The 21,560-nt window shown below is 52.4% G+C and overlaps 1 protein-coding gene across 1 annotated transcript in view; it reads left to right on the top strand.

Annotated features, from left to right (window-relative positions):
- The window catches only part of LOC126539348 (tetraspanin-33-like), a 35,300-nt gene extending 15,718 nt beyond the window's left edge, over positions 1 to 19,582 (top strand). The window contains exons 3-4 of the mRNA XM_050186169.3: positions 3,823 to 4,034; positions 18,702 to 19,582. Of these exons, the coding sequence (XP_050042126.1) occupies positions 3,823 to 4,034; positions 18,702 to 19,057 (568 nt within the window). The 3' untranslated portion in view covers positions 19,058 to 19,582. The remainder of the gene's footprint in view (positions 1 to 3,822; positions 4,035 to 18,701) is intronic.
- Positions 19,583 to 21,560: the final 1,978 nt, after the last annotated feature.

Raw genomic sequence — 21,560 nt, 5'->3', positions numbered from 1 at the left:
CGGCGTTACTTGTGGGATTTCAAATTCCTCTAGACCATTCCATCTTCCATTATCTTCGTGGGTGCCACTGGTACTGTGTAAATCTCTATAGTACTCCTCAGCCACTTGAACTATCTCATCCATATTAGTAATGATGTTGCCGGCTTTGTCTCTTAACGCATACATCTGATCCTTGCCTATTCCTAGTTTCGTCACTGTTTTTAGGCTTTCTCCGTTCCTGCAAGCATGCTCAATTCTATCTATATTTTACTTCCTTCTGTCAGCTATCTTACGCTTGTTGATTAACTTGGAACGTTCTGCAGTTCTATTCTAGCTGTAGGGTTAGAGGCTTTCATGCATTGGCGTTTCTTAATCAGATCTTCCGTCTCCTGCGATAGCTTGCCGGTATCCTGTCTAACGAAGTTACCACCGACTTCTATTGCACACTCCTTAATGACGCCCATAATATTGTCGTACATTGCTTCAACACTAAGGTCCTCTTCCTAAGTTAAAGCCGAATACCTGTTCTGTAGCTTGATCTTTAATTCCTCTATTTTCCCTCTTACCGCTAACTCATTGATCGGCTTCTTATGTACCAGTTTCTTCCGTTCCCTCCTCAGGTCTAGGCTAATTCGAGTTCTTACCATCCTATGGTCACTGCAGCACACCTTGCCAAGCACGTCTACATCTTGTATGATGCCAGGGTTCGCGCAGAGTATGAAGTCGATTTCATTTCTAGTCTCGCCATTCGGGCTCCTCCACGTCCACTTTCGGCTAACCCGCTTGCGGAAAAAGGTATTCATTATCCGCATATTATTCTGTTCTGAAAACTCTACTCTACTCTAAGAAGCGTACCGACAGAAAGTGGACCTGGAAAAGCCCTAATGGCGAAACAAGAAATAAGATTGATTTCATACTTTCTGCTGATCCTAGCATAGTGCAGAATGTAGAAGTGATACGTTGGGTAAAGTGCAGGGATCATAGGTTAGTGAGAGCTAGGTTTCACCACAATTTGAAGAGGGAAAGAGTAATATTGGCCAAGAAGAAACGGGTAAACCTAGAGCGAGTAAGGGTAAAAGCAGATAAATTCAGGCTGGTGCTTGCAAACAAATATGCAGCAAGAGAACAGAGAGATGAAGATGACATAGACGTAATGAATGAAACCGTAATTAGGCTGGCTTCAAAGGCAGCAGTAGAAGTGGGATGCAAGGCACCAAGGCAACCAGTAGGCAAGCTATCCCAAGTAACAAAGGATCGAATAAAGAAACGACAAAGAATAGAAGTGTCCAACTCAAGAGATAGACAGAATTCGCGGAGCTGTCAAAACAGATTAACAAAGCGATAATAAATGATATTCGAAATTATAACGTGAGAAAGACTAAATAAGGAGTAAAAAATGGACGCAGCCTGAAATAAGTGAGAAGAAAACTTGGCATAGGACAAACCAAGATGTATGCACTGAACGATAAGCAGGGTAATATCATCAGCATTCTCGAAGGTATAATAAAAGCAGTGGAAGAATTCTATACTGACCTGTACCCAGAGGACTCAGGTTAACTCTGTTCGAAACAATAATGAACAGTATACAGAAATTCCTCCTATAACTACAGATGAGGTCAGAAGGGCTTTGCAAGGCATGGAACAGGGGAAAGCGGCAGGAGGAGATGGAATAACAGTCGATTTAATTAAAGATGGAGGAGACATAATGCTGAAAAAACTGGCCGCTCTATATACGAAGTGTCTATCGAATGCAAAGGTCCCAGAAAACTGGAAGAATGCAAACGTTATACAAATCCACAAAAAGGGAGACGTTAAAGAACTGAAAAATTATAGACCCATTAGCTTACACCTAGTATTATATAAAATATTTACCAAAATAGTCTCAAATAGAATAAGGCCAACACTGTACTTTAGTCAACCAAGGGAACAGGCAGGTTTCAGGAAGGGATACTCTACAATGGATCACATTTGCTTTTACATTTTACAGAGAAAGAGGGCATTAAGCTTCGTCTTCTTTTTTATTTTTGTGCTTAAGCCTTACTAATTTCCAGTGACCCGGCATATGATCCTGTTCGCTCTAACTTTTGAATTCTCCATGTGACAATCGATAAATGTCCTTTCTTGCGTTCACACTCTGCTACGAAGGCTCTGACATTACATTTTTTTACAAGAAAAAAATCATCTAGTGTATGCATATTCGGTGACTTTGAGGCCATGGTTGCTTCGGCCTTTCGAAACTGGCGTACACACGTTTAAAGGGACACTAAAGGCGAATATTAAGTGAGGCTAAAGTGATAGATTAGTGCTCGAGAATCTCCAAGATGTAATTATTATCACGAACAGAGCTTTAATAATCGAGAAATTGAGGTAAATACAGGATATGACTAGAGACTTCCCCGGGACATTCAAGTACTTGACCGATGACGAAAGCACTCCACAGTTAAATTCTGTCACCAGTATTCAACCACTCGTTGCAATAAACACCATTGTATTGTATTATCAGTCAAAATAAAATGCTACTTGTCCAGTTTATGTCATTTTTAGAAGAAAAAAAAAGAACTATTTGGAATTACCCTTGACAACGACGCGGGCGGTCGAAAAGTTTTCGCTCGGCTCCGCAGCGGCCACACGTTCGCATTTCAGTAGTTTCAGCACGGCGTAGTGCTGCGCTGGTTTTGCCGGCCCCTGAAACTCGCACCAACTCAATTGCAAGTAGCAGAGAATTCAGCTTCCACGTGATGTCAGGCGATGCCCGAACGGTCTACGCCACTTGACCAGGAAGCAGCTGCAGCGGCGAATCCGCGGCTCGGTCTTCGCTCGGTGGTGATGGTGTATTCAACGTCACCAATTCCCCGGTTCGGTGGCGAGATATTTGAATTTCGAAAAAGGTGCTCGGACCCTTCAGATGCAATTCCCTCGTAAACTGAGTATTTTCCTCGCACGAAACAAGCACTGCGAGGTTTCTGGAATGGTATTCAAACAGTCCACGTTGACTTAGTATTTATTGTCTTTGACGTGCCTTTATTGTCCTTTTAATATCGCAGCATGTGCATAGACAACGAATCCCGCTTTTAAAAAAGCCGTTTACCACGAAGTGCTTTGGATTTTTAAGCTGCTTGCTCTTTCCCATTAAGGCTAACTTATGTGACAATTCTTCGTTTTCCGTGTGTTCTCGGGAGACTGATGCTTGTGCACAGGCCTAGTCAGATGACTATATGTCACCTTTTTTCCCAACCATCGTGACAATCATTTATTGTTAACCAAATAAAAAATAAGAGACACGTGCGTACGCAATGGTGATTTAAAGGAGAGTTTAGTTAGAAAAGTCTATTTCAAACCTCAGCTACTTTGCCGAATGAAGCCATATTTGACACGTATCAAGATTAAGTCTTAGTGCATGGCTACCTCAAAAATGATTTTAGTGGACGAAAGCGCATTCCTGCGATAAGAACTTTATAAACATTTCACTACATATTGTGACGGAGGCGAGATGTAGGCGAAAGATATATTTACAAAATACATACAAAGAAAGCTAGGTAAAGAAAGGTAGGTTTAATGTGTATAAATAAAGGTGACCAAAGAATCGAACTTTTCGGTGATGATGAAATCACGCGAAGGCCGAATCAAGACGCGTTGCTCAGCAGTCAATTTACACGTTCCCCACTGAATGACGCGACCGCTTAGCATCTGCCGCCAGCATAGGGGTGACACGCACTTCGGCCTCAGCCACCGAAGTAAAGCGTAGGCCAAAAGTAGCGCACGTGGCTACGGGACGCAATGAAAGACACCGAAGCGCACGGAGGCACGTCCATTCTCGGCGAAGGGTGCAGTGCGCGCGCGCAGGTACATGCAGCCGGACCTGGTGAGGTACTACAGGCACAGCGCCGACTGGGACGACCTGGTGGACCACATGCAGCACAGCTTCCAGTGCTGCGGCATCGGACCCCTCGCTTACCAGGACTGGGACCGAAACGGCCGCTACCGATGTGCACCCGGCAACCCCAGCCACGAGCGATGTTCCGTCCCCGAGTCCTGCTGCCGGGTCAGGAGCGCCGGTACGCTTTCCGAAAGTTTCTCACTGCTGTGGGAAATGGGCTGACAGACGGCGGCCCTACTCGTGGTTGTCAATCAGATCTGTCAGGCTCATATGTGCACGGCGGCTGCGCTCTCCGTTCCTTGCCTTCATTCGCACATAGGCAACGAATGTTGATGGTGACAGCCCCTGCTACTTGAGGGGCAGCTGTTTGTCAGGCTCATATGTGCTCGGCGGCTGCGCTCTCAGTTCCTTGCCTTCATTCGCACATAAGCAACGAATGTTGATGGCGACGCCCAATGCTACTTGAGTGGCCGCTGTTTGTCAGGCTCATATGTGCTCGGCGGCTGCGCTCTCCGTTCCTTGCCTTCATTCGCACATAGGCAACGAATGTTGATGGTGACAGCCACTGCTACTTGAGGGGCAGCTGTTTGTCAGGCTCATATGTGCTCGGCGGCTGCGCTCTCAGTTCCTTGCCTTCATTTGCACATAAGTAACGAATGTTGATAGCGACGCCCAATGCTACTTGAGTGGCCGCTGTTTGTCAGGCTCATATGTGCTCGGCGGTTGCGCTCTCAGTTCCTTGCCTTCATTTGCACATAAGTAACGAATGTTGATGGCGACGCCCAATGCTACTTGAGTGGCCGCTGTTTGTCAGGCTCATATGTGCTCGGCGGCTGCGCTCTCCGTTCCTTGCCTTCATTCGCACATAGGCAACGAATGTTGATGGTGACAGCCCCTGCTACTTGAGGGGCAGCTGTTTGTCAGGCTCATATGTGCTCGGCGGCTGCGCTCTCAGTTCCTTGCCTTCATTCGCACATAAGCAACGAATGTTGATGGCGACGCCCAATGCTACTTGAGTGGCCGCTGTTTGTCAGGCTCATATGTGCTCGGCGGCTGCGCTCTCCGTTCCTTGCCTTCATTCGCACATAGGCAACGAATGTTGATGGTGACAGCCACTGCTACTTGAGGGGCAGCTGTTTGTCAGGCTCATATGTGCTCGGCGGCTGCGCTCTCAGTTCCTTGCCTTCATTTGCACATAAGTAACGAATGTTGATGGCGACGCCCAATGCTACTTGAGTGGCCGCTGTTTGTCAGGCTCATATGTGCTCGGCGGTTGCGCTCTCAGTTCCTTGCCTTCATTTGCACATAAGTAACGAATGTTGATGGCGACGCCCAATGCTACTTGAGTGGCCGCTGTTTGTCAGGCTCATATGTGCTCGGCGGCTGCGCTCTCCGTTCCTTGCCTTCATTCGCACATAGGCAACGAATGTTGATGGTGACAGCCCCTGCTACTTGAGGGGCAGCTGTTTGTCAGGCTCATATGTGCTCGGCGGCTGCGCTCTCAGTTCCTTGCCTTCATTTGCACATAAGTAACGAATGTTGATGGCGACGCCCAATGCTACTTGAGTGGCCGCTGTTTGTCAGGCTCATATGTGCTCGGCGGCTGCGCTCTCCGTTCCTTGCCTTCATTCGCACATAGGCAACGAATGTTGATGGTGACAGCCCCTGCTACTTGAGGGGCAGCTGTTTGTCAGGCTCATATGTGCACGGCGGCTGCGCTCTCAGTTCCTTGCCTTCATTTGCACATAAGTAACGAATGTTGATGGCGACGCCCAATGCTACTTGAGTGGCCGCTGTTTGTCAGGCTCATATGTGCTCGGCGGCTGCGCTCTCCGTTCCTTGCCTTCATTCGCACATAGGCAACGAATGTTGATGGTGATAGCCACTGCTACTTGAGGGGCAGCTGTTTGTCAGGCTCATATGTGCTCGGCGGCTGCGCTCTCAGTTCCTTGCCTTCATTCGCACATAAGCAACGAATGTTGATGGCGACGCCCACTGCTACTTGAGGGGCAGCTGTTTGTCAGGCTCATATGTGCTCGGCGGCTGCGCTCTCAGTTCCTTGCCTTCATTTGCACATAAGCAACGAATGTTGATGGCGACGCCCACTGCTGCTTGAGGGGCAGCTGTTTGTCAGGCTCATATGTGCTCGGCGGCTGCGCTCTCAGTTCCTTGCCTTCATTTGCACATAAGCAACGAATGTTGATGGCGACGCCCACTGCTACTTGAGGGGCAGCTGTTTGTGAGGCTCATATGTGCTCGGCGGCTGCGCTCTCAGTTCCTTGCCTTCATTTGCACATGAGCAACGAATGTTGATGGCGACACCCACTGCTACTTGAGGGGCAGCTGTTTGTCAGGCTCATATGTGCTCGGCGGCTGCGCTCTCAGTTCCTTGCCTTCATTCGCACAAAGGCAACGAATGTATATGGTGACGCATACTGCTACTTGAGGCGCAGCTGTCAGGCTCATATGTGCTCGGCGGCTGAGCTCTCAGTTCCTTGCCTTCATTTGCACATAAGCAACGAATGTTGATGGCGACGCCCACTGCTACTTGAGGGGCAGCTGTTTGTCAGGCTCATATGTGCTCGGCGGCTGCGCTCTCCGTTCCTTGCCTTCATTCGCACATAGGCAACGAATGTTGATGGTGACGCCCACTGCTGCTTGAGGGGCAGCTGTTTGTCAGGCTCATATGTGCTCGGCGGCTGCGCTCTCAGTTCCTTGCCTTCATTTGCACATAAGCAACGAATGTTGATGGCGACGCCCACTGCTACTTGAGGGGCAGCTGTTTGTCAGGCTCATATGTGCTCGGCGGCTGCGCTCTCAGTTGCTTGCCTTCATTTGCACATAAGCAACGAATGTTGATGGCGACGCCCACTGCTACTTGAGGGGCAGCTGTTTGTCAGGCTCATATGTGCTCGGCGGCTGCGCTCTCAGTTCCTTGCCTTCATTTGCACATAAGCAACGAATGTTGATGGCGACGCCCACTGCTACTTGAGGGGCAGCTGTTTGTCAGGCTCATATGTGTTCGGCGGCTGCGCTCTCAGTTCCTTGCCTTCGTTTGCACATAAGCAACGAATGTTGATGGCGACGCCCACTGCTACTTGAGGGGCAGCTGTTTGTCAGGCTCATATGTGCTCGGCGGCTCCACTCTCAGTTCCTTGCCTTCATTTGCACATAAGCAACGAATGTTGATGGCGACGCCCACTGCTATTTGAGGGGCAGCTGTTTGTCAGGCTCATATGTGCTCGGCGGCTGCGCTCTCAGTTCCTTGCCTTCATTCGCACAAAGGCAACGAATGCATATGGTGACGCATACTGCTACTTGAGGCGCAGCTGTCAGGCTCATATGTGCTCGGCGGCTGCGCTCTCAGTTCCTTGCCTTCATTTGCACATAAGCAACGAATGTTGAAGCGACGCCCACTGCTACTTGAGGGGCAGCTGTTTGTCAGGCTCATATGTGCTCGGCGGCTGCGCTCTCAGTTCCTTGCCTTCATTTGCACATGAGCAACGAATGTTGATGGCGACACCCACTGCTACTTGAGGGGCAGCTGTTTGTCAGGCTCATATGTGCTCGGCGGCTGCGCTCTCAGTTCCTTGCCTTCATTCGCACATAGGCAACGAATGTTGATGGTGACGCCCACTGCTACTTGAGGGGCAGCTGTTTGTCAGGCTCATATGTGCTCGGCGGCTGCGCTCTCAGTTCCTTGCCTTCATTCGCACATAGGCAACGAATGTTGATGGTGACGCCCACTGCTACTTGAGGGGCAGCTGTTTGTCAGGCTCATATGTGCTCGGCGGCTGCGCTCTCAGTTCCTTGCCTTCATTTGCACATGAGCAACGAATGTTGATGACGACGCCCACTGCTACTTGAGGGGCAGCTGTTTGTCAGGCTCATATGTGCTCGGCGGCTCCACTCTCAGTTCCTTGCCTTCATTTGCACATAAGCAACGAATGTTGATGGCGACGCCCACTGCTACTTGAGGGGCAGCTATTTGTCAGGCTCATACGTGCTCGGCGGCTGCGCTCTCAGTTCCTTGCCTTCATTTGCACATAAGCAACGAATGTTGATGACGACGCCCACAGCTGCTTGAGGGGCAGCTGTTTGTCAGGCTCATATGTGCTCGGCGGCTGCGCTCTCAGTTCCTTGCCTTCATTTGCACATGAGCAACGAATGTTGATGGCGACACCCACTGCTACTTGAGGGGCAGCTGTTTGTCAGGCTCATATGTGCTCGGCGGCTGCGCTCTCAGTTCCTTGCCTTCATTCGCACATAGGCAACGAATGTTGATGGTGACGCCCACTGCTACTTGAGGGGCAGCTGTTTGTCAGGCTCATATGTGCTCGGCGGCTGCGCTATCAGTTCCTTGCCTTCATTCGCACATAGGCAACGAATGTTGATGGCGACACCCACTGCTACTTGAGGGGCAGCTGTTTGTCAGGCTCATATGTGCACGGCGGCTGCGCTCTCAGTTCCTTGCCTTCATTTGCACATAAGCAACGAATGTTGATGACGACGCCCACTGCTACTTGAGGGGCAGCTGTTTGTCAGGCTCATATGTGCTCGGCGGCTCCACTCTCAGTTCCTTGCCTTCATTTGCACATAAGCAACGAATGTTGATGGCGACGCCCACTGCTACTTGAGGGGCAGCTATTTGTCAGGCTCATACGTGCTCGGCGGCTGCGCTCTCAGTTCCTTGCCTTCATTTGCACATAAGCAACGAATGTTGATGACGACGCCCACAGCTGCTTGAGGGACAGCTGTTTGTCAGGCTCATATCTGCTCGGCGGCTGCGCTCTCAGTTCCTTGCCTTCATTTGCACATAAGCAACGAATATACATGGTGACGCCCACTGCTACTTGAGGGGCAGCTGTTTGTCAGGCTCATATGTGCTCGGCGGCTGCGCTCAGTTCCTTGCCTTCATTTGCACATAAGCAACGAATGTTGATGGCGACGCCCACTGCTACTTGAGGGGCAGCTGTTTGTCAGGCTCATATATGCTCGGCGGCTGCGCTCTCAGTTCCTTGCCTTCATTTGCACATAAGCAACGAATGTATATGGCGAGGCCCACTGCTACTTGAGGGGCAGCTGTTTGTCAGGCTCATATGTGCTCGGCGGCTGCGCTCTCAGTTCCTTGCCTTCATTTGCACATAAGCAACGAATGTTGATAGCGACGCCCACTGCTACTTGAGGGGCAGCTGTTTGTCAGGCTCATATGTGCTCGGCGGCTGCGCTCTCAGTTCCTTGCCTTCATTTGCACATAAGCAACGAATGTTGATGACGACGCCCACAGCTGCTTGAGGGGCAGCTGTTTGTCAGGCTCATATGTGCTCGGCGGCTGCGCTCTCAGTTCCTTGCCTTCATTTGCACATAAGTAACGAATGTTGATGGCGACGCCCAATGCTACTTGAGTGGCCGCTGTTTGTCAGGCTCATATGTGCTCGGCGGCTGCGCTCTCCGTTCCTTGCCTTCATTCGCACATAGGCAACGAATGTTGATGGTGACAGCCCCTGCTACTTGAGGGGCAGCTGTTTGTCAGGCTCATATGTGCACGGCGGCTGCGCTCTCAGTTCCTTGCCTTCATTTGCACATAAGTAACGAATGTTGATGGCGACGCCCAATGCTACTTGAGTGGCCGCTGTTTGTCAGGCTCATATGTGCTCGGCGGCTGCGCTCTCCGTTCCTTGCCTTCATTCGCACATAGGCAACGAATGTTGATGGTGATAGCCACTGCTACTTGAGGGGCAGCTGTTTGTCAGGCTCATATGTGCTCGGCGGCTGCGCTCTCAGTTCCTTGCCTTCATTCGCACATAAGCAACGAATGTTGATGGCGACGCCCACTGCTACTTGAGGGGCAGCTGTTTGTCAGGCTCATATGTGCTCGGCGGCTGCGCTCTCAGTTCCTTGCCTTCATTTGCACATAAGCAACGAATGTTGATGGCGACGCCCACTGCTGCTTGAGGGGCAGCTGTTTGTCAGGCTCATATGTGCTCGGCGGCTGCGCTCTCAGTTCCTTGCCTTCATTTGCACATAAGCAACGAATGTTGATGGCGACGCCCACTGCTACTTGAGGGGCAGCTGTTTGTCAGGCTCATATGTGCTCGGCGGCTGCGCTCTCAGTTCCTTGCCTTCATTTGCACATGAGCAACGAATGTTGATGGCGACACCCACTGCTACTTGAGGGGCAGCTGTTTGTCAGGCTCATATGTGCTCGGCGGCTGCGCTCTCAGTTCCTTGCCTTCATTCGCACATAGGCAACGAATGTTGATGGTGACACGCACTGCTACTTGAGGGGCAGCTGTTTGTCAGGCTCATATGTGCTCGGCGGCTGCGCTCTCAGTTCCTTGCCTTCATTCGCACAAAGGCAACGAATGTATATGGTGACGCATACTGCTACTTGAGGCGCAGCTGTCAGGCTCATATGTGCTCGGCGGCTGAGCTCTCAGTTCCTTGCCTTCATTTGCACATAAGCAACGAATGTTGATGGCGACGCCCACTGCTACTTGAGGGGCAGCTGTTTGTCAGGCTCATATGTGCTCGGCGGCTGCGCTCTCCGTTCCTTGCCTTCATTCGCACATAGGCAACGAATGTTGATGGTGACGCCCACTGCTGCTTGAGGGGCAGCTGTTTGTCAGGCTCATATGTGCTCGGCGGCTGCGCTCTCAGTTCCTTGCCTTCATTTGCACATAAGCAACGAATGTTGATGGCGACGCCCACTGCTACTTGAGGGGCAGCTGTTTGTCAGGCTCATATGTGCTCGGCGGCTGCGCTCTCAGTTGCTTGCCTTCATTTGCACATAAGCAACGAATGTTGATGGCGACGCCCACTGCTACTTGAGGGGCAGCTGTTTGTCAGGCTCATATGTGCTCGGCGGCTGCGCTCTCAGTTCCTTGCCTTCATTTGCACATAAGCAACGAATGTTGATGGCGACGCCCACTGCTACTTGAGGGGCAGCTGTTTGTCAGGCTCATATGTGTTCGGCGGCTGCGCTCTCAGTTCCTTGCCTTCGTTTGCACATAAGCAACGAATGTTGATGGCGACGCCCACTGCTACTTGAGGGGCAGCTGTTTGTCAGGCTCATATGTGCTCGGCGGCTCCACTCAGTTCCTTGCCTTCATTTGCACATAAGCAACGAATGTTGATGGCGACGCCCACTGCTATTTGAGGGGCAGCTGTTTGTCAGGCTCATATGTGCTCGGCGGCTGCGCTCTCAGTTCCTTGCCTTCATTCGCACAAAGGCAACGAATGTATATGGTGACGCATACTGCTACTTGAGGCGCAGCTGTCAGGCTCATATGTGCTCGGCGGCTGCGCTCTCAGTTCCTTGCCTTCATTTGCACATAAGCAACGAATGTTGATGGCGACGCCCACTGCTACTTGAGGGGCAGCTGTTTGTCAGGCTCATATGTGCTCGGCGGCTGCGCTCTCAGTTCCTTGCCTTCATTTGCACATGAGCAACGAATGTTGATGGCGACACCCACTGCTACTTGAGGGGCAGCTGTTTGTCAGGCTCATATGTGCTCGGCGGCTGCGCTCTCAGTTCCTTGCCTTCATTCGCACATAGGCAACGAATGTTGATGGTGACGCCCACTGCTACTTGAGGGGCAGCTGTTTGTCAGGCTCATATGTGCTCGGCGGCTGCGCTCTCAGTTCCTTGCCTTCATTCGCACATAGGCAACGAATGTTGATGGTGACGCCCACTGCTACTTGAGGGGCAGCTGTTTGTCAGGCTCATATGTGCTCGGCGGCTGCGCTCTCAGTTCCTTGCCTTCATTTGCACATGAGCAACGAATGTTGATGACGACGCCCACTGCTACTTGAGGGGCAGCTGTTTGTCAGGCTCATATGTGCTCGGCGGCTCCACTCTCAGTTCCTTGCCTTCATTTGCACATAAGCAACGAATGTTGATGGCGACGCCCACTGCTACTTGAGGGGCAGCTATTTGTCAGGCTCATACGTGCTCGGCGGCTGCGCTCTCAGTTCCTTGCCTTCATTTGCACATAAGCAACGAATGTTGATGACGACGCCCACAGCTGCTTGAGGGGCAGCTGTTTGTCAGGCTCATATGTGCTCGGCGGCTGCGCTCTCAGTTCCTTGCCTTCATTTGCACATGAGCAACGAATGTTGATGGCGACACCCACTGCTACTTGAGGGGCAGCTGTTTGTCAGGCTCATATGTGCTCGGCGGCTGCGCTCTCAGTTCCTTGCCTTCATTCGCACATAGGCAACGAATGTTGATGGTGACGCCCAATGCTACTTGAGTGGCCGCTGTTTGTCAGGCTCATATGTGCTCGGCGGCTGCGCTCTCCGTTCCTTGCCTTCATTCGCACATAGGCAACGAATGTTGATGGTGACAGCCCCTGCTACTTGAGGGGCAGCTGTTTGTCAGGCTCATATGTGCACGGCGGCTGCGCTCTCAGTTCCTTGCCTTCATTTGCACATAAGTAACGAATGTTGATGGCGACGCCCAATGCTACTTGAGTGGCCGCTGTTTGTCAGGCTCATATGTGCTCGGCGGCTGCGCTCTCCGTTCCTTGCCTTCATTCGCACATAGGCAACGAATGTTGATGGTGATAGCCACTGCTACTTGAGGGGCAGCTGTTTGTCAGGCTCATATGTGCTCGGCGGCTGCGCTCTCAGTTCCTTGCCTTCATTCGCACATAAGCAACGAATGTTGATGGCGACGCCCACTGCTACTTGAGGGGCAGCTGTTTGTCAGGCTCATATGTGCTCGGCGGCTGCGCTCTCAGTTCCTTGCCTTCATTTGCACATAAGCAACGAATGTTGATGGCGACGCCCACTGCTGCTTGAGGGGCAGCTGTTTGTCAGGCTCATATGTGCTCGGCGGCTGCGCTCTCAGTTCCTTGCCTTCATTTGCACATAAGCAACGAATGTTGATGGCGACGCCCACTGCTACTTGAGGGGCAGCTGTTTGTCAGGCTCATATGTGCTCGGCGGCTGCGCTCTCAGTTCCTTGCCTTCATTTGCACATGAGCAACGAATGTTGATGGCGACACCCACTGCTACTTGAGGGGCAGCTGTTTGTCAGGCTCATATGTGCTCGGCGGCTGCGCTCTCAGTTCCTTGCCTTCATTCGCACATAGGCAACGAATGTTGATGGTGACACGCACTGCTACTTGAGGGGCAGCTGTTTGTCAGGCTCATATGTGCTCGGCGGCTGCGCTCTCAGTTCCTTGCCTTCATTCGCACAAAGGCAACGAATGTATATGGTGACGCATACTGCTACTTGAGGCGCAGCTGTCAGGCTCATATGTGCTCGGCGGCTGAGCTCTCAGTTCCTTGCCTTCATTTGCACATAAGCAACGAATGTTGATGGCGACGCCCACTGCTACTTGAGGGGCAGCTGTTTGTCAGGCTCATATGTGCTCGGCGGCTGCGCTCTCCGTTCCTTGCCTTCATTCGCACATAGGCAACGAATGTTGATGGTGACGCCCACTGCTGCTTGAGGGGCAGCTGTTTGTCAGGCTCATATGTGCTCGGCGGCTGCGCTCTCAGTTCCTTGCCTTCATTTGCACATAAGCAACGAATGTTGATGGCGACGCCCACTGCTACTTGAGGGGCAGCTGTTTGTCAGGCTCATATGTGCTCGGCGGCTGCGCTCTCAGTTGCTTGCCTTCATTTGCACATAAGCAACGAATGTTGATGGCGACGCCCACTGCTACTTGAGGGGCAGCTGTTTGTCAGGCTCATATGTGCTCGGCGGCTGCGCTCTCAGTTCCTTGCCTTCATTTGCACATAAGCAACGAATGTTGATGGCGACGCCCACTGCTACTTGAGGGGCAGCTGTTTGTCAGGCTCATATGTGTTCGGCGGCTGCGCTCTCAGTTCCTTGCCTTCGTTTGCACATAAGCAACGAATGTTGATGGCGACGCCCACTGCTACTTGAGGGGCAGCTGTTTGTCAGGCTCATATGTGCTCGGCGGCTCCACTCAGTTCCTTGCCTTCATTTGCACATAAGCAACGAATGTTGATGGCGACGCCCACTGCTATTTGAGGGGCAGCTGTTTGTCAGGCTCATATGTGCTCGGCGGCTGCGCTCTCAGTTCCTTGCCTTCATTCGCACAAAGGCAACGAATGTATATGGTGACGCATACTGCTACTTGAGGCGCAGCTGTCAGGCTCATATGTGCTCGGCGGCTGCGCTCTCAGTTCCTTGCCTTCATTTGCACATAAGCAACGAATGTTGATGGCGACGCCCACTGCTACTTGAGGGGCAGCTGTTTGTCAGGCTCATATGTGCTCGGCGGCTGCGCTCTCAGTTCCTTGCCTTCATTTGCACATGAGCAACGAATGTTGATGGCGACACCCACTGCTACTTGAGGGGCAGCTGTTTGTCAGGCTCATATGTGCTCGGCGGCTGCGCTCTCAGTTCCTTGCCTTCATTCGCACATAGGCAACGAATGTTGATGGTGACGCCCACTGCTACTTGAGGGGCAGCTGTTTGTCAGGCTCATATGTGCTCGGCGGCTGCGCTCTCAGTTCCTTGCCTTCATTCGCACATAGGCAACGAATGTTGATGGTGACGCCCACTGCTACTTGAGGGGCAGCTGTTTGTCAGGCTCATATGTGCTCGGCGGCTGCGCTCTCAGTTCCTTGCCTTCATTTGCACATGAGCAACGAATGTTGATGACGACGCCCACTGCTACTTGAGGGGCAGCTGTTTGTCAGGCTCATATGTGCTCGGCGGCTCCACTCTCAGTTCCTTGCCTTCATTTGCACATAAGCAACGAATGTTGATGGCGACGCCCACTGCTACTTGAGGGGCAGCTATTTGTCAGGCTCATACGTGCTCGGCGGCTGCGCTCTCAGTTCCTTGCCTTCATTTGCACATAAGCAACGAATGTTGATGACGACGCCCACAGCTGCTTGAGGGGCAGCTGTTTGTCAGGCTCATATGTGCTCGGCGGCTGCGCTCTCAGTTCCTTGCCTTCATTTGCACATGAGCAACGAATGTTGATGGCGACACCCACTGCTACTTGAGGGGCAGCTGTTTGTCAGGCTCATATGTGCTCGGCGGCTGCGCTCTCAGTTCCTTGCCTTCATTCGCACATAGGCAACGAATGTTGATGGTGACGCCCAATGCTACTTGAGTGGCCGCTGTTTGTCAGGCTCATATGTGCTCGGCGGCTGCGCTCTCCGTTCCTTGCCTTCATTCGCACATAGGCAACGAATGTTGATGGTGACAGCCCCTGCTACTTGAGGGGCAGCTGTTTGTCAGGCTCATATGTGCACGGCGGCTGCGCTCTCAGTTCCTTGCCTTCATTTGCACATAAGTAACGAATGTTGATGGCGACGCCCAATGCTACTTGAGTGGCCGCTGTTTGTCAGGCTCATATGTGCTCGGCGGCTGCGCTCTCCGTTCCTTGCCTTCATTCGCACATAGGCAACGAATGTTGATGGTGATAGCCACTGCTACTTGAGGGGCAGCTGTTTGTCAGGCTCATATGTGCTCGGCGGCTGCGCTCTCAGTTGCTTGCCTTCATTTGCACATAAGCAACGAATGTTGATGGCGACGCCCACTGCTACTTGAGGGGCAGCTGTTTGTCAGGCTCATATGTGCTCGGCGGCTGCGCTCTCAGTTCCTTGCCTTCATTTGCACATAAGCAACGAATGTATATGGTGACACCCACTGCTACTTGAGGGGCAGCTGTTTGTCAGGCTCATATGTGCTCGGCGGCTGCGCTCTCAGTTCCTTGCCTTCATTTGCACATAAGCAACGAATGTTGATGACGACGCCCACAGCTGCTTGAGGGGCAGCTGTTTGTCAGGCTCATATGTGCTCGGCGGCTGCGCTCTCAGTTCCTTGCCTTCATTTGCACATAAGCAACGAATGTATATGGTGACGCCCACTGCTACTTGAGGGGCAGCTGTTTGTCAGGCTCATATGTGCTCGGCGGCTGCGCTCTCAGTTCTTTGCCTTCATTTGCACATAGGCAACGAATGTTGATGGTGACGCCCACTGCTGCTTGAGGGGCAGCTGTTTGTCAGGCTGATATGTGCTCGGCGGCTGCGCTCTCAGTTCCTTGCCTTCATTTGCACATAAGCAACGAATGTTGATGGCGACGCCCACTGCTACTTGAGGGGCAGCTGTTTGTCAGGCTCATATGTGCTCGGCGGCTGCGCTCTCAGTTCCTTGCCTTCATTTGCTCATAAGCAACGAATGTTGATGGCGACGCCCACTGCTACTTGAGGGGCAGCTGTTTGTCAGGCTCATATGTGCTCGGCGGCTGCGCTCAGTTCCTTGCCTTCATTCGCACAAAGGCAACGAATGTACATGGTGACGCATACTGCTACTTGAGGCGCAGCTGTCAGGCTCATATGTGCTCGGCGGCTGCGCTCTCAGTTCCTTGCCTTCATTTGCACATAAGCAACGAATGTATATGGCGACGCCCACTGCTACTTGAGGGGCAGCTGTTTGTCAGGCTCATATGTGCTCGGCGGCTGCGCTCTCAGTTCCTTGCCTTCACTTGCACATAAGCAACGAATGTTGACGGCGACGCCCACTGCTACTTGAGGGGCAGCTGTTTGTCAGGCTCATATGTGCTCGGCGGCTGCGCTCTCAGTTCCTTGCCTTCATTTGCACATAAGCAACGAATGTTGATGGTAACGCTCACTGCTACTTGAGGGGCAGCTGTTTGTCAGGCTCATATGTGCTCGGCGGCTGTGCTCTCAGTTCCTTGCCTTCACTTGCACATAAGCAACGAATGTTGATGGCGACGCCCACTGCTACTTGAGGGGCAGCTGTTTGTCAGGCTCATATGTGCTCGGCGGCTGCGCTCTCAGTTCCTTGCCTTCATTTGCACATAAGCAACGAATGTTGATGGCGACGCCCATTGCTGCTTGAGGGGCAGCTGTTTGTCAGGCTCATATGTGCTCGGCGACTGCGCTCTCAGTTCCTTGCCTTCATTTGCACATATGCAACGAATGTTGATGGCGACGCCGACTGCTACTTGAGGGGCAGCTGTTTGTCAGGCTCATATGTGCTCGGCGGCTGCGCTCTCAGTTCCTTGCCTTCATTTGCACATAAGCAACGAATGTTGATGGTGACGCTCACTGCTACTTGAGGGGCAGCTGTTTGTCAGGCTCATATGTGCTCGGCGGCTGCGCTCTCAGTTCCTTGCCTTCATTTGCACATAAGCAACGAATGTTGATGGCGACGCCCACTGCTACTTGAGGGGCAGCTGTTTGTCAGGCTCATATGTGCTCGGTGGCTGCGCTCTCAGTTCCTTGCCTTCATTTGCACATAAGCCACGAATGTTGATGGCGACGCCCATTTCATACGTGCTCGGCGACTGCGCTCTCAGTTCCTTGCCTTCATTTGCACATAAGCAACGAATGTTGAAGGCGACGCCGACTGCTACTTGAGGGGCAGCTGTTTGTCAGGCTCATATGTGCTCGGCGGCTGCGCTCTCAGTTCCTTGCCTTCATTTGCACATAAGCAACGAATGTTGCTGGCGACGCCGACTGCTACTTGAGGGGCAGCTGTTTGTCAGGCTCATATGTGCTCGGCGGCTGCGCTCTCAGTTCCTTGCCTTCATTTGCACATAAGCAACGAAGTTGATGGCGACGCCCACTGCTACTTGAGGGGCAGCTGTTTGTCAGGCTCATATGTGCTCGGCGGCTGCGCTCTCAGTTCCTTGCCTTCATTTGCACATAAGCAACGAATGTTGATGGCGACGCCCACTGCTGCTTGAGGGGCAGCTGTTTGTCAGGCTCATATGCGCTCGGCGGCTGCGTTCTCAGTTCCTTGCCTTCATTTGCACATAAGCAACGAATGTAGATGGCGACGCCCACTGCTGCTTGAGGGGCATTAGTTTTTCAGGCTCATATGTGCTCGGCGGCTGCGCTCTCAGTTCCTTGCCTTCATTTGCACATAAGCAACGAATGTTGATGGCGACGCCCACTGCTGCTTGAGGGGCAGCTGTTTGTCAGGCTCATATGCGCTCGGCGGCTGCGCTCTCAGTTCCTTGCCTTCATTTGCACATAAGCAACGAATGTTGATGGCGACGCCCATTGCTGCTTGAGGGGCAGCTGTTTGTCAGGCTCATATGTGCTCGGCGGCTGCGCTCTCCGTTCCTTGCCTTCATTCGCACATAGGCAACGAATGTTGATGGTGACGCCCACTGCTACTTGAGGGGTGAATGTCAGGCTCATATGTTCACGGCGCGTGCACTCCCCGTCTTCAGGCTTCATTTGCACATAGACAATGAATGTACATGGCGACAGCATCACCTGCTTGAGGGGCAGATGTGTTGTTCGAGTATAAATGAAGGACCCACATATCTGGCAATATTCGCAGAAAAAAAGTGCCGACCTCTAGTGGAAAAGAGAGGCCATTTTAAGTTGGCTTGCTTATTTTTTTTTTATGTCGTTCCCACGGTCGCCTTCGAAGCAACAAGCTTGGAACGAGCAGGCTTCGCTTCCTCTTAAGGATGTTTTTCTATGCGGAGAAATGCTTGTTATTAGGGCATTCAAATCTGGTACGTTGTACTTTGGGTACAGATTGTTTCTTTGCATTGTGTTGCGCAGGGTACTCAGAGTCTACGTACTTTCGTGCATATACCAAGACCCAGCGTTAGCGGCACGCAAGAAAAACGTTAAAAGCCGCTAATTGACGTAAAGGCCTAATGAACGCAACAGTTTATGAGGCAGCTATCGGAGGACACGCCATATCGGTGTCTTGAAAACTTAAACGTTCTATGTGTTTAGGCAGCGCTTTGTAGCACGTGTGCAAAAAACACATATAAAGGTCTTGGCCAAGTTATGCAGTATTTTCCGTTCCATTTCTGTGACAAACCCAATTCGCGAGTATATCACATTTACAACCCAGGCTGCGGTAGGAACGTGCTATCAAAGAGCTGGGACGAGGCGAAAAAGCAGATCTACGGCGACAGCTGTCTGGACAGCGTGCTGAGCTCGGTGCGCCGCAATGTGGTGGTCATCGGCGGCGTGGCACTGCTCGCCTCCATCGGCCTGCTGCTTGTGGTGGCCACGACGCGAGACTTCATGAAGGGGATACGGGCCGCCTCGCAACCACCGCCCTCGGACAAGCCCCGCAAGGTCTCCAGTTACGTGGACCCCACGGAGGCGTCGTCGTCGTCGTACGCACAGGCCAGCCAGCATCAGCCTTCGCTGGTGCCCCCGCCGCCCTACAGCTACCCCGCTTACTACTACCAGCCGCAGTAAAGAGAGAGACGCCTCCTGCGTGTGCGTTTCGTCTGCGCAAGCGGGTCAGTTTAGAGCAGCCACACGAAGGCGGAGGAAGTCATGCGCGCATATTAAGCTACGGCTGTTCCTTCGTTTGTTTTCTTGGTGTCTGTATACACGGACGCGCATATTTCGCTTAAGGTGTTCGAAAAAAAAAAACATTTTGCACTTACCGCTGTATTGTTATATTGCTCGAAGTTTTCCGAAAGATGGCATATTGAATCTACTTCCCTCAGTGGAATACGCACCTGGCATGGCTAACTGCCAGGTGTCTGAGAAAAAAGAAATTGACGGCCCTTCCGCTACTGTGAATAGGGCTGCAATCGAAGTTCGGGATCCGCGGCTCCTCGTTGTCGTAACGCGTCGGCTTCGCGCTCCGTCACGGCGAGAGAAAGAGAGAATAAACTTTATTCAAGAGTCCCGGACCGGGTTCACCCGCTTTGTTCTAGTTGTCTGCCAAGCCGAGCGTCGTGATGAGCTCGAACATGGCTTGTACATAGTCGGAGTCCGCCAGCCACTCCTCAAGTGTCGCAGGTCTACGGGTGGGTGAGAATTTGGCAAGGCTAGCCTGAAAAGCGGGATTGCTCCCCGGATAATCCTACAGAATGTGAGCATTATCCGGGAAGCCGCCACGTGCTATGCAAGCAGGTTTACCAGGCAAACCTTGCATGTAGTGCTGTAAGTGTGGGGATGAGAGAGAGTGCGTCTGCGCACGCCTCCGTAGTACCGCCCCTCTTCGATTCATGTGTGTCTGCTTGTGGATACTTAATGGAGTTGCTTCGTAAATCGTCAAGTTTTTCCCGCCTTCCCGCTCGCGCGAAAGCGTGTTGCTCATTCAGACTTAGCGGGTCCGGTCACCACAAAGGAGGGCCCGGGAGGTTTGCGCTGGATGTGACATGTGCTACTTTGTTACCTCTGATCCCTGTGTGACTCGGAATCCACTGAATCCGCACTCTATTGTTATGGTGTGCGTTGTTAATGCTGAATGTAGCCGGCACACCAACGACAAGCCCTTTCTCGAGCGAGCTCCCGGAGGCGTTCATGCAACCCCACCTGTTCTTCGGCCGAACGCACGACGCGCGGCCCGCTCCCACTGCCGTTCCTTGAACGCAGCCTGCTCTGCGGCAGAACAAACCAAACGCAGCTTCCCCACCTGACTGCAGGGCCTGAGAACTGGCGGGAAACGGCGGCCGCGAGGCGAGCGAACACGCAATCACCCTTTCCCTTCTCTGGAGGGAGGGGACGCCTTTGATTGGCTCGCACCTTGCGTTGCGTTCACTTCATGCATATAAAACTTCGCTTTAAAGGCCGCGTATGATGAATCACCAGTGGCTGAATCGGTTAGCGTGGTGATCTCACAAGTCGTTGGTTCGGATCCGCAGCCCTACAAACAATTTTGTAGCGTAAAGCTACACTACGCGGGTTGGAGCCAACCTTCGCGTGCGTGTGCGCCTGCCATACTGCGCATGCGTCGCCCTCGCCGACTGCGGCGCATTCCAGAGGTGTGACGTCGCAGTCTCCGCAGACGCGCCGGCGCCGTGTGCGTCCGCTGCTGCATTTAAGGCCTAAATATTGGCTGACGTAGCGTGAACGAGCGCACACGTTACGTCACGCTGGCGAGAACAATAGCGCCTATAGTTCAACCCATGGTTCGACGCAATGGCGCCCCCAACGTAACCAGACGCGGCCAACCAGGCCAACGCGCTCCGACGCTCGCCCGCGCGCCGATAACGTCGCACAACGCGCCTTTACGATTGCGGCGCCGCGCGGCACTGCGCATGCGCGAGGAGGGCACACCGTGCGTATAAATGAAATGCGCGAGAGAGACGGTTGATGCAGCGCGCTCGACATGGAGGTTAAAAAGAGTCGAGCCGCTGCCAGTCGGCGCAAAAGACTTGAAAATTAACCAAAGGTAACCGTACCTTTACGCTACGTATATCCTGGCATAGCTGAGCTAAGCCACTGCCAATTTTTTACATCGGAGCTGTTAGAACTTCGCTGGGTTGCTCTTGACGTCCGCAGCTTTGCTAAGCTGGGTGAAACAGAGCTTAGAGAGAGTGAAAGCAGAGTATAAAAATAGCATCGCGCAGAATAGCGACGCGGCGAGGGTGGGTGGAGCCTAGCGGAGAAGGAGCGGCACAGCCTGGACGCAGGTGGTGTGACGTCATTGCTCTAAACCCGCACGCTCGCTTCGGCGGTCTTCTTTCTCGCAGTGGAAAAAAATGCGTGGCTTGGTAGCATGGAGCAAGAATGCGCCCTGCTGCGGAGGAAGGCAGACATGCAATAGAAAACGAAGTAATGCTCACCGAGACTCCAGCGTCTTTGCTTCTACGAAGCGGCGTTGGAGTGGCTTGCAGATCGACGCGTCGCGCTTCCCGAACGATTCTCAGAAGACACCGACGTGAAGAAAGTTTAAATAGACACGCATCGTTCGACATTTGTTGTATCACAGGGAAAGCACATGTGCTAGACATGCAAAGAG

This window comes from Dermacentor andersoni, chromosome 11 (assembly GCF_023375885.2).
Source record: "Dermacentor andersoni chromosome 11, qqDerAnde1_hic_scaffold, whole genome shotgun sequence".
NCBI classification, from domain to species: Eukaryota; Metazoa; Arthropoda; class Arachnida; order Ixodida; family Ixodidae; genus Dermacentor; species Dermacentor andersoni.
Note: the sequence above shows the minus strand (reverse complement) of the source record. Positions and strands in the feature narration are given on the sequence as shown.